At 48.3% G+C, this 17,250-nt stretch overlaps 2 protein-coding genes across 4 annotated transcripts; one reads left to right on the top strand and one right to left on the bottom strand.

Annotated features, from left to right (window-relative positions):
- Positions 1 to 2,604: 2,604 nt before the first annotated feature.
- On the top strand, positions 2,605 to 10,810 carry ZNF428 (zinc finger protein 428). 3 transcript variants are annotated; one of them, XM_063112281.1, is made up of 3 exons: positions 2,605 to 2,857; positions 5,555 to 5,763; positions 10,138 to 10,810. In XM_063112281.1, the coding sequence occupies exons 2-3, from the start codon at positions 5,688 to 5,690 to the stop codon at positions 10,635 to 10,637; spliced, it is 576 nt and encodes a 191-aa protein (XP_062968351.1). In that variant the 5' UTR covers positions 2,605 to 2,857; positions 5,555 to 5,687; the 3' UTR covers positions 10,638 to 10,810. The 3 variants fall into 3 exon arrangements, with proteins under 3 accessions (XP_062968351.1, XP_062968350.1, XP_062968352.1); XM_063112280.1 differs by lacking the exon at positions 2,605 to 2,857 and adding an exon at positions 3,091 to 3,219; XM_063112282.1 differs by lacking the exon at positions 2,605 to 2,857 and adding an exon at positions 3,213 to 3,295.
- On the bottom strand, positions 5,843 to 7,417 carry SRRM5 (serine/arginine repetitive matrix 5; the record flags this gene model as incomplete). The annotated part of the gene is made up of 2 exons (XM_063113090.1): positions 6,549 to 7,417; positions 5,843 to 6,485 (listed from the first exon to the last, which is right to left on the bottom strand). Coding segments are annotated over exons 1-2 (1,512 nt in total), but the record flags the coding sequence as incomplete, so codon positions are not given.
- Positions 10,811 to 17,250: the final 6,440 nt, after the last annotated feature.

Raw genomic sequence — 17,250 nt, 5'->3', positions numbered from 1 at the left:
CCAAGAAAGCTGAGTTTTTTTCCTGGCCACTTCTTCAGCCAAATAGTCACCAAGTCTTGTCTCTTCGGTAGCTACTGAGCTCCTCCATTCCCATGGCCAGCACCCTTACCCTGGCTTCCCCCCTACCCCTGACATTAGTATCCAAGAGAACTTTCAATTACTCTCATCTCATCCTGTTCTTGTCCCGCTCAAAACCTTTCCCTAGCTCTCCATCACCTCCAGATTAAGTCAAAGATCTGTCAGAGGACAAAATTACAACAAATTTAGTTTAAAGATCTCAATTGGGGCGGGCCCGTGGCTCACTCGGGAGAGTGCGGTGCTGATAACACCAAGGCCCCGGGTTCGGATCCCATATATGGATGGCCGGTTCGCTCACTGGCTGAGTGTGGTGCTGACAACACCAAGTCAAGGGTTAAGATCCCCTTACCGGTCATCTTTAAAAAAAAAAAAAAAAAGATCTCAATTGGCTTTACTGCGATTCTAGAATTGGGCAACATTTTATTCCATAAAATAGAAAAAGTGTTCCAATGAGTGGAGCAGAAGAGCCTGGCTTTTTAGACAGAGAAGGGCATGAAGAAAGCAGAAGCAAACAGCACATTAGCTAATTTTCTTGTAAATTGTGGAAACAGGAAGACAACAGTAGAAAAAGATTAGTTAATATCAGGTTACTTCAGGCTACTTTTGTGTAAGAATGAAAGGAGAGGGATCTTCATTATTATGCTGATTGAAGATTGAAACTGGCCTCTTTGGGAAACTTGTTATCTCTCCTGGTTTCTCAGAATGTCAGATAACTTAGTTTGAGTTTGGTAGCATGGATCTTTAGCATGAGTACTCCATTTTGATTTTTAGTCTGGTTTGTTGGAGTCTATTGCAGGAGCTTAGTCCAAAACAATGGCTTCCTCTAATTCTTTTTTTCTCAGATTCTTCAGTCTGATCTAATTTTAGTTTGGCATCCTAGCCTCCTCATTTATTCATCTAAATTTTAGATGTATTATTCTAACCTTAGGTTCAAAAATAACCTCTTATAATGTACCAGGTGCTGCTCAAAGTTCTGGAGAGTCCATGGGGAATAAAACAGGCAAATATTAGGAGTTACAGACACTTTAAAACTAATCTGAATTTGATCCTGCTCTAGGCACTGGGGACCAAAAGTGAAAAAGGGCGACTCCATTCTTACCTTCATGAAGACTATAAGCAAGGAAGCAAAGAAACTTAATTTCAATTATGATAAGGACTATTAAGGTGAAATGCAGGGTAAGGGGAACAGTACCAAAACAATGGCCTCCTCTAATTATTTATTTAACAACGTTTTAGTCTGACATCCTAGGCCCCTCATTCATTCATACCAGGGTAGACAGAACAGGACAATGAAGTTTCATGTACTCTTCACCACAGTTTCAACAACCACCAACTCATGGTTAATCTTGATTTATCCATAACCCCACACATAGAAAGATCAATGAAAGCCTCTTAGATTGACATCTATGCCAAGATACAAATGATGAACCCAAGAGCAGCTCTTACAAGATCACAGAGAAAAGCATTTTCGGGCAAACGGTAAAGGCTTGAGTTGGTAAAAGAGATTGGAGTGTCTGAGGCAGAGCAGACCTAGACAGGAGTGGATAAAGAGGAGAGGTGGGTGAGGTCATAAAAATAAGCAGGGCCAGACCAGGAGTATAGCCCCTGAGGCCATGATAAAGAGTTTGGATTTTTGGCTAAGAGTAATGGGACCCCTCGAAGAGTTTTAAGCTGGAATGTGACAAAGCCACTTCTTCCAGGAAGAGGGAATGTTACAATATCCTGTTATACTGAGCATAAAGCCTTTCGCCTCTCCAATTCTGTGTTCCAGACATACTAAATTGCTTGCGCTTCCTCAAACCACGCGTTTTTTGTTTGTTTGTTTTTTTCTTGCCTCTAGGCATTTGTCTTTGCTGTTTCTTGGGCCAGAAAGGCTCTCATTCTAGTTGGTTCCCATTCATACCTGGCTTAAAGATTACCACCTCCTGGAAGCCTTTCCAGAACCCCAGACTGTGGCAGGCACCTCTTCTGGCTCCCACGACCTTCTATGCTCCACCCATTCAAAGTCAGACCTTCTGGGTTGTAGTTGTCTAAATCGGTGTAGATCTTTGACTGGGGCACCATGAGGATAGTGTCGGGGCCTGTCTTGTTCACTGTAGGAACCATAGTGTGCTCCAGCACAGGGCTTGATATATTAGATCAATAAATATTTATCCTGGTGTAGGGCTGGGAGAGTTGGTAGGTGTCCTGACCCTTGTGCCCTCTCTCGGATGCAATCTGATCCCCGACCAAGACAAGGTTACCAACTTCGCGCTAGTCTGCAGTCTCTGTGCGCATGCGCTTTGCTCAGGCTCCCTACATATGCTAATCAATGCGCTCAGGAATACGGCCTCTCCAGGGAATATGCAAATCACTACTTCCAGTGTAGGAGGCCCTCCATTGTCCCGCGCTAATGTTATGCAAATAAGCAGGCCACCAGTCCACGATCCAGGCCGAATTGGAGCCCTCCACCCCCAGCGCATCCCATTTATAAGGTGCTTTCCTGCCCTGCACACGCACGCGCGAGCCCTGAAGCTTCTCGTTCCGTCAGGACGCGGACTGTACCAAGTAAACCCGGCCAGCGAGGGGCAGAGCACGGCAACCCCTGCGCGGGTCTCATCGGTGGTCCGACTCGACTAGCCCCCCTTCCCACAGAGCGACAGGAACGGTCCATCTCGCTGCGCAAGCGCCCTAGGCTCTTCACTCCCCTTTCGCTCCCTCCTGCCCTACTTGCAGCGCAGGCGCAGGGCCCAGGAGTGCAGCCGCCAGCGCCGAGCCGGAACGGGGTCCGCCAGCGCCGGTGAGTGTCCGGGGCAGAGGTGCGCGGGGCATGCCGGGAAGTGGGCGCTATGGGTTCGCTGCATGATGGGAGTGACCACTCCCGTCACCGGGGAAGCTGGCAGCGGTTTGGGGCTTAGGTGGCCTGAGGGCGAGACCAGGGTCCTTTTTCTACCCCCACGCCTCTCCGTACCGCCCTGGGGCATCTTGGGAAAACGTCCCGCCCTAAGGCATTGTGGGAGTCGGTCGGGTAGTCGTTACAGGCCTGGTGCATTCTGGGAAGGATTACTCTACCTCCTTGTGGGGAACTGGTCCCTTTTGACGCACACCTTTCAGAACACATCCTGGAAGCTTGGAATGCTTCGACGCAGGGCTTCTTAGAAGGTGGTCATTATAGGCTCGAGGCATGCTGGGAAGAATTGCCGTAGGGCATTGTGGGAATTGGTCCTTATTATCTTGCGTAAGGTTTTGTTCTGGTCTCCTTGCCCTAGCATTGTGGGAACGCGTGCCTATTGTCTTCACGCGGGGCATCATGGGAGTTGGTTGCTGTAGGCTCAGGGCATTGTGAGGTCTCCGGCACTGTATTTGCCCGATTGTAATGAGGGAGCTTCATTTATGCCCTTCTGAGATCATGGGAGCCAGTCTGGCTGCCATAGGCATTGTGGGAGTGGGACTTATGCACCAAGGGATGCTTCTACGTGATGTCTGGAATACTCTGGAAGGGGCCTTGTGTGATGTGGACTTGGGAAAGGGTTTGGACTGGTGGACATTGTCTCCTGGTAACCACATGGGAAGTCCTGATTGTCTCTGGTGTATGGGTGCCAGATAAAATATAGAACGCCTAGTTAAATTTGAATTTCAGACAAATCTCTTAGAAAAGTTCCTGGCCAATATTGAATGGAACACACATATATCAAGTAATTATTTGTTGTTTATCTGGAGTTGAAATTTAACTGGGTGTCCTCTGTTTTTATTTGCTAAATCTGGCAATCTTATCCTGGTATAAAGTAGAAGTCTCAACTTAGATGGGTCCCTACAGGCAATAGAGTATCATGAGAACTCTCTTCTGCCAGTTATGAATTCTTTGTGTCCTTAAAAGCCCAGATCCAGGTGCCTTCTTTAGGGAGTTCCCTTGCCAATGATGCCAGCCCTCCCCATAGCCCAGCCTCTTCCAGGCTTCAATCTGAATCTTTCCCTCTTTAGTGCCCATTATTAAACTTGACATCCAGGCTTTGAAGGGACCGGGTATTTTTCACCTTTGTATCCCCAGTGCCCAGCATAGGCCTTGGCATATAAGAGGTGCAGGTGAGGCTAGTAGCCCCTTCACTAACTGGCCCTGCAAGGCTCTCTACTGTCAGGGAGTGCAGTGGGAGACAAAAGGTGTAGGGGTGTGTGGGAGTGCAGTGGGAGACAAAAGGTGTAGGGTTGTGTGTGTGTGTGTGTGTGTGTGTGTGTGTGTGTGTGTGTGTGTGTGTGTGTGTGTGTGTAGGGGGTCTCTTCGTGAAGAAAGAGACAAAGTTATGAAGGAAGCCTTACTAGGAGAGGCAGAGGTAATATTTAGGCTGGGAAGAAGTATAGAGGTTCTTAATATTTGTGGTGGGCTTTGAAAGGTGAAAAAGAGTTCTCCAGGCAGACAAGGGGGAAGGAGGGCACTCTCTAGACAGCAAAAGCAGTGTCTACTAAGACCCACAAATGTGAAAAGGCCTGAGAAAGGTGAAAAAGGTGAAAAGGCACAGGGAAAGGTGAAAAGTCTGGAATGGCTGAAGTTTACAGAGAGTTGGGGTAGGAGTAGTAACAGCCACTGTTTATTGGAATACTTGCCATATAACAGCAATTTATATGAATGAGCCTACTGAATCTTCAAAAAAACTTGTGAGCTGAGAGATTTTATGAGAGGTAGGATGACATGGCTTCAAATCTTGGTTCAGCCACCTACCAAATGGTGTGACCTTGGGCTACTAGTTAGCCTCTCTGTGCCTGTTTCCTCATGTGCAATAAGGAGGTAATCTCTCAACATGGTTTATGAGGAGAACATGAGTTAAGGCATGGAAGCCCCTTTCCTACAGAGAATGAAACAGGTTAGAGAAGTTAGGTCCTTTCCTTGTAGCTTTACAGCTAGATAGTGATATTTAGGATTCAAACCCAGTCACTGTCTTGCCGATTGATATAGAGATAAGGTTGACAGGGAGAGAGAAAAAGATTAAAATATAAAAGATGAAATTTAAAACAAAAACCTAAGGCTGACATTCACAAACAGCTGCAGCCTTGCCATTTGTTTAAATATTGAAATACTTCCAGACTGGTTGGTGTATCACTGCTATACCAAGTACTCCCTATTCCTCACTGCCACATTGGACCCTCACCAGCCCTGAACTTCCACACAGTTCAGCAGCTAAAGGGTTAATGACTCACGTAGGCCCCTGCTCCACTCTTGGTTCGGACTGGTAATCATGCAAGTACCTACTGTTAAATGTTTGGAGTGTCACCTCTCCCTACCCCATTGAATAAGAACCACAACAGTCTTATTGCTTAGATGGGGAAATTAAAGTCCTACAGAGGGTCACGTCCTGCAGTCAGTGCCCAGTAGGCAGTCAGGGACAAAGGTGGGGCCATTTTTGCCTCACCCTCAGCACTGAGCACACAGTTGGGCTTGGGGTAGGGACAGGTGCTATGTAAAAATTTATTGAGTCATCACAGGCCTTTTCTTTCCCTTGTCCAGCATCCCTCTCTACCTGCCAACATCCTGTGTTAGAGAAGAACTTGTGGCCAGAGGTGTGGCTGTGGAGAGCTGGCTGGGGAGGGACACTGCTCAGCTGCTGCTCTGCTCCTGTCTCCTGTCCCCTCCCCCAGCCATGACAGAGACCCGTGAGCCAGCTGAGACTGGGGGCTACGCCAGTTTGGAAGAAGACGATGAAGACCTTTCCCCAGGTGAGGCGGCCTTTGAGGTGGCTTGACTATCCTCCTGGCTCAGCGTTTGGGCTCCTCTGGAAAATGGTGATAGAGAGTGGCTCCTTGTCTTGCTAGGGGTTCTATTCTGACTGGAATTCCTTGTCCTGCTAGGTGAACTCTTCCAACTGAGACTTCTGAAGATTGTAGATTGACTGGGATCTCTCTCCTTGCTGGGGGTTCTAGATTGGCTGTTCCCTCTCTCCTTGCTGGAGGTTCCAGATTGGCTGCAATTTCTCTCCTTACTGGGAGTTCCAGATTGGCTGCAGTCTCTCTCCTTGCTGGGGATTCTAGATTGCTGACTGTGATCTCTCTCTTTGCTGAGGGTTCCAGATCGGCTGTGATCTTTCTTCTTACTGGTGGTTCTAGATCGTCTATGACCTCTCTCCTTGCTGGATGTTCTAGATTGGCTATGATATATTTCCTTGCTAGGGCTTCTAGACTGGCTGTGACTTTTTTCTTTGCTGGGGGATCGAGACCAGTTGTGACTTATTTCCCTTCTGGGGGTTCTAGATTGGTTTTGACTTTTTCTCTTGCTGTGGATTCTAGACTGGCTATGTCTTCTCATCTGGCTGGGAGTACCCTTCGGGGTGCGACTTCTTGCCCTACTATGGTTTCTCTTCCAACTGGGACTTCTCACCCTACTGTAAGTCCTCTTTCGACTGCGACTTCTTCCCCTTCTGGGGGTTTTAGACGAGGTGTCACTTTGGGTCCCGCTGGGGCTGCTAGACCAGCTGCGACTTCGGGTCCTACTGGGGGTGCTAGACGAGCTGTGACTTTGGGTCCTGCTGGGGGTGCTAGCCTGCTTATAACTCTTGACCCTGCTTGGCATTTCAATTGGGCTGTAACTCTGTTCTCTACTGGGGGTGATCATCTGACTGTAACTCTTCACCCTCCTCAGTGACGGTGGAGAATGACTGTAACTCTTCTCCTTGAAGGGAGTTCTAGTTGGGCTGTGACTCTTTGCCCTGCTTGGGGTTATAGCCAGCTTGGAACTCCTTTCCATACCCGAGGCTCCTGGTGGGCTGTAACTCTTCTCCCTGCTCATACTTCTAGGCTGGCTGTCACTCCTTTCCTGGTTGTTGGTTCTACGCTGGCTGGAACTCTTACCCCGACTCTGTTTTTGCTGGGAAGTAGGGGTTCTCACCCTGTTGGCCATGCCTGGTCTGGCACCATGAGTTCTCATCCTGCTGGAAGTGCTGGCCCTGCTGGGTGACCTCTTGGAGCTGCGGCTTCCTCTTCTGCCAGGAGTTCTGCCCCGGCTTTGTGTGCTCCTCTGCTGGTGATGTCTCACACCGCTGGCCTTGCTGGCTTTGCTTGCCCTGGAGTCGGTGCTGGCCCTGGTGTCGGTGCTTACCCTTCTGGGTGTTCTCACCTTGCTGTGGACTCGGGACCTGCTGCTGGGTGGCTTAGAAGGGGCTCTCTTTGTACTTGTTGATTTGGTGGACTTGGAACTGCTTGGGCTCATGACCAAGTTGGGGGATGTTGATGGCTTGGTGAGCACTGACAACCTGTTGGGTACTGCTGATTTGGTCTTGAAGGAGGCAGGAGGTGTGGAAGCTGCAGTGGGCACGGAAGGTCCAGTGGATGCCGGAGACATGCTGGGCTTTGAAGATCTCTTAGGTGGAGAAGGCATGGTGGGTGCAAAAGGGCTTATGGTCCTGGAAGTCACGGTGGACAGGAAAGACCTGGTAGCCATGGATGACAACCTGATTGCCTGTCACAGGCCAACTGCATGAAGTCATAGTGGGCATTGAAGAACCTGGACGGTGGGTGGTGTCAAGTCAGAGGTGAGAGGAGAGAGGGGAGGGGCCTTGGCCTAAGGCTGGAGATGTTTGCTCTGTTTTGCAGCCATTCAGCAAATGTCTCCTGAGGCTGACTCCTATTCAGCATTGCTGGGGACACAGAGATGGGTCAGATCCAAGTCCTGTGAGGATTCTCCAGTCTCTAGACCCAGATACGGTCACTGCCAAGGGTGGTCAGGGTGTGATGGAGGGCGTGATGGAGGGCGGTGCCGGGGCAGGGGGAGTCCAGACAAAAGAGACACTGACCACCTGGGGAGACAAGGAATACTTCACAGAGGAGGTGACATATGAGCTGGGTGTTAAAAAGGAACAGGAGTTTGCCGGTAGAGAAGGAAAGGGTCACCCCAGGTGAGAGGAGATCAGAGGCAGAGGTCTGGACGGAGATCAGGGCCTTGAGACCACTGTCATCTGTTGACCCACTTGTCCTCTCCTGGGCAGTGTTGAGGATCCCGAAATCAGACCTGCCCTTCAGTAGTCTTAGTTTGATGGGGGAGGCATTCTGGGCCCAGATGGCCACAACCTCTAGGACAGTGATGGGGAGATGCTGGGGCAGGAGGTACCAGGGCAGAGAAGTTGGGGAGAGACCCCTGACTGGGAGCCTGGGGTGTCAGGGTGGCGGCTTCATAGAGGATGGAACCTGTGCTGGGTCCTGAAGGTCGCAGAAGGACCAGCCCATGCCAAGGCCTCAGGAAATGTTTGTTAAATGGCAAGGAGACAGCAAGACAGGGGCGGGAACTAAGGAGACAGAAAGCTGCCGGGAGGGACGCTCAGCAAATACTTATAACCCCCTCTGGGCTGGTGATGCTGGAGACCCAGCAATGAATCAGACTAGGCCTGTCCTCTGGTCTGGTGGGGAAAGAACCTGGAGACAGATGGCCTTAGCCATGGGGACTCGGGGCTGGGACAGTGGGAGGACAGTAGAAAAAGTGACTGGCTGCCTGGGATGAGGAGGTCTGGGATGGCCTCACCAAAGAAGCCTCCTACTCGATCCCAAAGGATGATGGGAAAAACTAGGGAAAATAGGGCAGGACATTCCCAGCAGAGGGAACAGCACCTGTGAAGGCCTCAGAAAAGGTTTGTCAAATTGAATGCAAAGATATCCATTCCACAAATATGCAGCCACAAAGAAAATGTTCTAGGTGCTGTGTTTTAGGTGCTGGGGACACAACAATGAACCAGAGTTCCTGCTTTTGGGGACAGACAAACACACGAGTAAATGTTGTATACAGTGAGTCAGAAGATGAGAGAGAAGTAAAGCAGAGTGAGGGGCATAGGGAGTGCTGGGGAGGGATTGCTGGTTAGATAGGGTGGCCATGGTGTCACTGAGATGGTGACACTTGAGCAGAGACATGGAGGAGGGGAGGGAATGAGCTTAGTCCATCTACAGAAAGGGTGGGTAAAGGCCCTGAGGTGGGTGCATGCCCCGGTGATGAGGGATGATGAGGAGCCCAGTGTGGCTAGTGAGGTAGGAGATGAGGTCAGAGGGGCACTGGAGGGCCTTGTGGCCATTGTGATGACATGAGTGAGGGCAGAGCACAGGTTGCCCTGGCTGCCTTAGTGGTGATGGGATCTATCTGGGCTGCTGGAGGAAACTGAGAAATAAATGAGAGCTTGGATGGATGAAGGGTGAGGCTATTAGTCCCATGAGATGCTTTTGGCAGGCCTCTGCCACCATGGCTGAAGAAGTTGGTATTCCCCTCACTGCTGTCATGGGAACCCCCCTCCCCAACCGTTGCTGTGTGCATCCCCTGGAATGACCACTGATGTCGCCCTTTCCTGTACATTGACTTTCAATTTCTTTTCCTTTTTTTTAAAACTAAACTTGTCCTAGGAATGTCCTTCCTCATGAAATCACAGTATAAATATTTTTTATTTATCACACACTTATAAATATTTTAATTCACTTATATATATATATGATGACATATATCAAAGTACAGACACAGGTACCAAAAAGCTTGTGGAAAAACAGAATATGCATCTTTCTATGAACTTTTTGAAGTACATTCATATGAATGTGTGTTTTAATTTGTTTAAATACCTGGTCAAATGTTTGTCTCCCTAAAATGATGTAGTATAGGCCATCGCCCATATTTGGCTTTCCATGTCAGGGCTGAGTGGCTGTAGGCAAGTGAGTCATCTAACTGCTCTGTTTCCCCATTCGTCAGTTGTGGATAATTAAAGTACCTCCCTCAAAGGGTTGTTGTAAGGATTCAGGGAGTTAATATATAAGAACAGGGCTCTTAAAATAGCAGTGGATGCTGTCATTATTGTTGTTACTGTTTTTTGACTGTTCCTGCTTTATCCTTACTCTCTCCCCCAATGCAGTTCTCGTTAGACATTCATTTGCTTGATACATAGATATGGAGCATCTACTGTGTGCCAGGCCCTGTTCTATGCCACGGGGACTCATCTGTGAGGAAGGGAAGGGTTCTGCCCTGGCTACCCTCTCCATACTGTGGCAAGTTTGAATGGGGCTTAGGGAGGGGAGAGCTGGGCATAGCCCTCTGTTCTCAGAGGCCACTATCTGTCCCCATCTATGCCCCTACAGGCCCTGAGCATTCATCTGACTCTGAATACACTCTCTCAGAGCCAGACTCTGAAGAGGAAGAAGATGAGGAGGAGGAAGAAGAGGAGACCACCGATGATCCTGAATATGACCCTGGCTACAAGGTGAAGCAGCGCCTGGGGGGCGGCCGGGGTGGCCCATCCCGCCGGGCCCCCCGTGCAGCCCAGCCCCCAGGCCCCCAGGCCCAGCCCTGCCAGCTTTGTGGCCGCTCACCCCTTGGGGAGGCCCCGCCGGGCACCCCACCTTGCCGGCTCTGCTGCCCCGCTACAGCCCCCCAGGAAGCACCAGCCCCTGAAGGCAGGGCCCTCAGGGAGGAAGAGGAGGAGCCACCTCGGGCTGGGGAGGGCCCACCAGCTGGGCGGGAGGAGGAGGAGGAAGACGAGGAGGAGGGCACGTACCACTGCACAGAGTGTGAAGATTCCTTTGACAACCTCGGGGAGCTGCATGGGCACTTCATGCTGCATGCTCGGGGTGAGGTGTAGGCAGAGCCCCCCCCCACCCAGGGAGCTTGGCAGAAGGGGTGGGGTGGGAGGAAGGGGCTGAGGAAATTGGGTTGGTCACAATGGTCATGGGAGATGGGGTTCTGCCAATTTGTGTTGTCTTAGCAGTAGATGTGTGAAGGTCAGAATAAAAGCCAAATTCTGTGTGTGTCTGTCCAGCGTGTGTTTGGTGTTTGTGTGTGTGTGTGCACGCATGCATGTGAGAGAGAGAGAGAGAGAGAGACACGCACCTGGACATTTATCCCACCATCCCCGTGGGCTGCTTCTGTAGGAATTTCAGGATTGTTGTGGCCAAGATAACTAATCTTTACTAAGTGCTTATGTTCCATCATAGAACGCTTCATGTAAAGCCTCAAACACAACATAATTTTTCTCATTTGCATAATATTCCTGGGTGTGTGATTTGGGGACCCAGGCCACCCGTTAAGCCTGTTGTCACCCACAGGGTCAAGGCTGGGTGGCAATGGCCTGGGTCCTCTGACAGAATAGGATAAGGAGCCTGCAGAGGTCTGCCTGGCTTCCATTGCTGTGCCCTTGCTGAGAAATTAGTTACATGGCTGCAGCTAACTGCAGTGGAGCTTAGGAAAGGCAGTCTAGACAAGCGCCCAGAAAACGGTTTGTGGAGGACAGCTAGTGCTCTCTGCCACATTGCGTATGAACTTCTACAGAGCGGACTTTAATTATAATCATAGCTGTGCTTCCTGAGCACTTCCCAGGTATCTAGTGCCTGTCCAAGGGCTTTACACATATTGACTCATAGAAGTTGTGTATCTAGGAACTTATAAAAATAGAACCTTAATTACAATTATAGCTACCATTTTCCCTATACTCACAAAATGCTGCATTTCATTTGCATAAGATCATCAGGTTCTTAGAATAACTCTGTGAGGTAGGGACTGTGATCCATTAATTCATTAAACAAATATTTTTGAGTACCTGCTGTATACTAAACATTTTGAATACACCAGTGAATAAGAGAAAATCCTTGTCCTCATGGAGCTTATACAGGGGTGGGTAGGGGCTGCAGTGGAGACAATTAACAAGCAAGTAAGATATAGCATATGCAGGATGGTTATAAATGCTATGGAGAAAAATAAAGCAGAGAAGGGAGATCAGTTCTGATAGGGGTTTGCAGTAGTGTAGTCCTCTGGAAAAGGTGACAGTGACCTGAAGGAGGGAGTGTACAAGCTGTGCACACAGATTGGTGGGGAACAGCGTTCTAGGTTGGAGGAGGCTGGAGTATGCCGGGTGTGTCAAGGAGGACAGAGTGGCTGGAAGGGAGTGAGGGAGGCAGAGCTATTGGGAAGAGGTCAGAGGGTAGCAGAAGGCCAGCTCATTACAGCCTTGTTGAAACTTGAGCTCTGCTCTGAGATGGGAGGTGCTAATTCACAGAAGCTTGGCACCAAAGCTACTTTGAAAATAGAAGCTGAATTATAATAATAGCTACCATTTACTGAGCATTTACTGTTTGCCAAGCCCTGTTCTAAGGCACTTTACATGTGTTAACTCATAGAAGCTTGGCAACTAAGAACCTTCAAGAATAGAACCTGAATTACCATAATGGCCATCATTAAGTCAGCGCTCACAGCGGACCAGGCCCTGGGCTGAGTGCTTTAAATGGACAATTGCATCGGATCTTTATGAGGTAGGGACTGTTATTTACTCATTCATTCAACAGTGATTTATTGAGCACCTATGAGACAGCAGGCACTATTCTGGGAGCTGGGAATATAGTGGTGAACGCGTTGAACAAAAATTCCTGCCTTTGTGGAGTTTATATTATAATGGGGAAGAGAGTAATTAAGTATTTAATATACAAAATGTATAGAATGTTAGAATGTAATAAGTGCTGTGAAGAAAAAGGAAGGGGGATGGGAGGCTTGTGTGTGTGAAGTTTGAGATTTTAAATACAATGGTCAAGGAATGCCTCACTGAGAAAGTGACATCAGAGACCTAGAGGGGGGGAAGGAATGAGCCATGGGGCTATGGGATCATTAGGTGAAAAGATCTGAGGTGGGAGCCTGCTTGGGATGTTTGTGGAAGAGCACATGGGCCGTGAGGATAGAGCTGAGGATGGCAGGGGGAAGACTGGTGGGAGGTGACCTAAGAGAGGAGCGGAGATCTGGGCCATGTAGGCCATTACATCAACTGGCTTTCTCTCTGAGTCTGAGTCCTCATGTTAATCCTTAGATGTATGGGGCTATTTTCATGACCATTTTACAACTGCTACAATAGGGGCACAGAGAGGTTGAGTTACCTACCAGAGGTCCCAGCCAGTAAGTAGCGGAGTCCAGGTTTGAACCCAGACAACTGGATGCAGGGTGTACCTTTTGATTCACTAAACCACACACCAAAAATGGCAGTCTGACTGATCACGGCCACCATCTAACTTACAGGAATGTATTTGGTCTCCACAGAACTAAAAATCACATTGGTTACCAACATTGAAAAGTGAGTAATTTTACATAAAAATGGAGATTTCTGGCTTGAAAAATTGTGAGATCTGGATTGCACGATCCCATGGGGCAGTAGTTTGCCAGAGCTGAGTAGGGGTCACCCTTATAAATGAGGCAATCACTCTTGTGTATATAGTCTCCATGTTTCCTACCGTCTCACATCTGGATGTCTCATGCTCTGCCTGCTTGGCACAGAAGAACGTTTGGACTTTTGACACCTGTTAGAGGATCTCAGACCAAAGCACTATTCACAACCCACACTTCTTATCTCAGAACCTAATATTTATCCACTCTTTGAACTGAGACTTTCATAACCACTATAGCTTAGCATCACAGAATCTCAGAACTGTCCATGTACAAATTCACAACTTGTTAAAACAACACGGTGATTTAATCCATTTGTGCTGCTGTAACAAAATACCTGAGATTGGGTAATTTATAAAGAACAGAAATTGATTTCTGGAGGCTGAGAAGTCCAGTATCAAGGCAAGCAGATTCAGTGTCTGGAGAGGCCTGCTCTCTGCTTCTAAGATGATGCCTTCTTGCTGCATCTTCTCATGGTGAAAGGGGGCAAAAAGGGATGAATGCTGTGTCTCCACATGGTGGAAGAGATGGAAGAGCAAAAGGGCTAGCAAGTTCCTTCAGGCTATTTTATTAAAGGTACTAATCCTATTCATGAGGATAGAGTCCTTATGACTTAATCACCTCTTAAAGGCCCCACCCCTTCATACGAGTGTACTTTAAAAGTTCATGGAAAAATAGAATTAAAAGATAATATGAATCTTTATCTTTCCATGAACTTTTTGAAGACCCCTTTTACTATCACATTGGGCCCTAGGTTCCCAACATAGGAATATTGGAGGAACACATACATACAAACCATTGCACATTGATGAGTGTAATAATGGGTTTCATTTCCTGGGGCGACATGCCTAACCCCTCTTCCGTCATAAGACAAGGATTTCTTTTTTCTTTTTTTCTTTTTGGCAGCTGGACGGTATGGGGATCTGAATCCTCAACCCTTAGTGTTAAGACAGGGATTTTTTTTTTAGAACATTATGTAGAGAATAATCCATCCATAAGCAAATATTCCTAAGGATCAAGAGATGCTAGGAATCAGGAAACCTGGTCTGCCATTTGCATAATTCAGTCAGTGCCCTGTCTGGTTATGGAAAGCAAGCCAGATATTCCAAAGAGACGATTTGATTTAATACAGGGAATGATTATTACACAGGTGTTAAAAGGCTGAAAGTGCAAACTTGGAAAAACAAGGTAGCCCAGAAATTAGTGTGTGTAAGAATCCACTCCCACTCTAGGACTGACTGAGATACAAAAAGAGAAGTGAGATTACTAAAACCCAGTAGGAGCTTGGAGGACAAGCCATGTGCAGCTGGTGCCAGTGTAGGGACCAGTGACAAAGTGCCACATGGCAGGTGCTTAAACCTTAGGGGCACAGCGTCCTTGTGCTGAGAATATAGAAAGATGCTGGAGCTCATGCTGCTGCTGGAGGGGTTTCAGCAGGATCCCAAAGCAAGGTGAGTCTCTTTCCTCCTTCCATTCTGCCCATACCTCTCATGGGTAGAACTTAAGGAAGCCAGCTGTCAAGGGAATCTGGGAAAGTGTAGAAAGCCAAGCATCACAGAGCCACATGGAAGGATGGGCTTAGCCTGAGAGACACTATGTAAACAACAGTCACAGTCAAGGAATATTTTTTGAGTCTCTATGCTAAGCACTGTCCTAGGTACTGGGAATGTAACAGTGAGGGAGACATGATACTTCCTTGTCCTCAGGAGTTTGGATTCCTGTATAAGGGCACAGATGATAATCACATAAACAAAAATGATAATTCTAGGTGCTGAAGAATGCTAGAAAGGAAATAAATCGGGGTGAGGGTTGGAGGTGCGCCTTTAGCCAAGCAGGTTAAGGAGGACTTCTCATAGGAAGTTGCACATGTTGAGACCAGAATAATGAGAAGGAAGGCAGCCTTGCAAAGTTCTGGGGTAAGAGCACTTCAGAGGGAATACAAAGTGCAAAGGCCCTGAGGCAGAAGCCAGCCTGGCGTTTGTGGGTGAGGGTGGAGTATAGTGAAAAAAAAAAGAGCAGTGAGGGAGTTGAGTTGCTTAATAGGCTGGGGCCCAGTCATTGTTAAGTTTTGTGGGCCTGGGTAAGGTCTTTGTATGGTATTTATGGGATGTAATTAGAAGGTTTTAATTGAGTGATGTGAGCTGATTTGTAGTCTGTAATAGAGTGGAGGGGGGCAGTAGTGGTAGCAAGGGCAGCATTTGGCAGACTAGGGCTATAGCTGGGGTGCAAAAACTCAAGGATTTAAAAGTAGAATGCACAGTATACTAATATGATGGCAGGTGTGCAGGTTGAGGCTGCAGGAATCATACTGACCTATTTTAAGTTTGAAGTTTCCATTTGTCTCATGTCTGCAGTTTGGGCTGGAGATAAAGATTTGGAAGTCACCAGTGATGCTCTCTGAAGTCTTGGGAATCTCTGACATCTAGGGAAGTATACACAGAACAGGAAGCTCAGGGTGTACTTGGGCAGGCTGCTGCCTATCTCAGGAGAGCATGTGGAATTAAATCCTTAGGCTGGTTTTAACCTTGGTTTTACACACACACACACACCTTGGTTTTACACACACACACACACACACACACACACTCAGGGTGGGAATTTTGCGTCTAGACCCAGACACACACCACACACACACCCAGAAGTGGTATTTTTCAGGCACACGCACACGCACACGCACACACACACACACACACACACACACACACACACACACACACACACACACGCACACCCCAGAAGCTGTATTTTTCAGGGTGGGAATCGCTTCTAGACCCAGACACACAGACACACACACACACACACTCAGGGTGGGAATCTTGCTTCTAGACCCAGACACACACACACACACACACAGACACACACACACAAACACACACACACACCACCCACACACCCAGAAGTGGTATTTTTCAGGGTGGGAATCCTGCTTCTAGACCCAGACACACTCACACACACTCAGGGTGGGAATCGCTTCTAGACCCAGACACACAGACACACACACACACACAGTCAGGGTGGGAATCTTGCTTCTAGACCCAGAGACACACACTCAGACACACACACACACACACAACCCCCCCCCACACACACACACTCAGGGTGGGAATCTTGCTTCTAGACCCAGACACACACACACACACACACTCAGGGTGGGAATCTTGCTTCTAGACCCAGACAGACACACACACACCACACACACACCCAGAAGTGGTTTTTCTCAGGGTGGGAATCTTGCTTCTAGACCCAGACCCACACACACACACACACACACTCACACACACACACACTCAGGGTGGGAATCTTGCTTCTAGACCCAGAGACAGAGACAGACAGACACACAGACACACACACACACAGACACACACACACACACACAGACACACCACACACAACCAGAAGCTGTATTTTTCAGGGTGGGAATCTTGCTTCTAGACCCAGACAGATAGACAGACACACACACACACACGCACACACTCAGGGTGGGAATCTTGCTTCTAGACCCAGACACACACACACACACACACACTCAGGGTGGGAATCTTGCTTCTAGACCCAGACACACACACACACACACACACTCAGGGTGGGAATTTTGCTTCTAGACCCAGACACACACCACACACACCCAGAAGTGGTATTTTTCAGGGTGGGAATCTTGCTTCTAGACCCAGACACACACACACACACACACACACACACACACACACACACACACACACACACACACACACACACACACACACACACACACACACACACACACACACACACACACACACACACCATCCACACACCCAGAAGTCGTATTTTTCAGGGTGGGAATCTTGCTTCTAGACCCAGACACACAGACACACAGACACACACACACACCACACACACCCACAAGTGGTATTTTTCAGGGTGGGAATCCTGCTTCTACAGCCAGCCAGACAGACAGACACACACACACACACACACCACACATACACCCAGAAGTGGTATTTTTCAGGGTGGGAATCTTGCTTCTAGACCCAGACAGACAGACAGACAGACAGACAGACAGACAGACAGACAGA

This window comes from Cynocephalus volans, chromosome 10 (genome assembly GCF_027409185.1).
Source record: "Cynocephalus volans isolate mCynVol1 chromosome 10, mCynVol1.pri, whole genome shotgun sequence".
In the NCBI taxonomy this organism is placed as follows: Eukaryota; Metazoa; Chordata; class Mammalia; order Dermoptera; family Cynocephalidae; genus Cynocephalus; species Cynocephalus volans.
Note: the sequence above shows the minus strand (reverse complement) of the source record. Positions and strands in the feature narration are given on the sequence as shown.

Excerpts from the sequence above, each read along its gene's own strand:
- ZNF428 (XM_063112281.1), top strand. The coding sequence starts at position 5,688 with ATGACAGAGACCCGTGAGCCAGCTGAGACTGGGGGCTACGCCAGTTTG. Across the intron at positions 5,764-10,137 it reads CGATGAAGACCTTTCCCCAG|GCCCTGAGCATTCATCTGAC; the intron begins GTGAGGCGGCCT and ends ATGCCCCTACAG.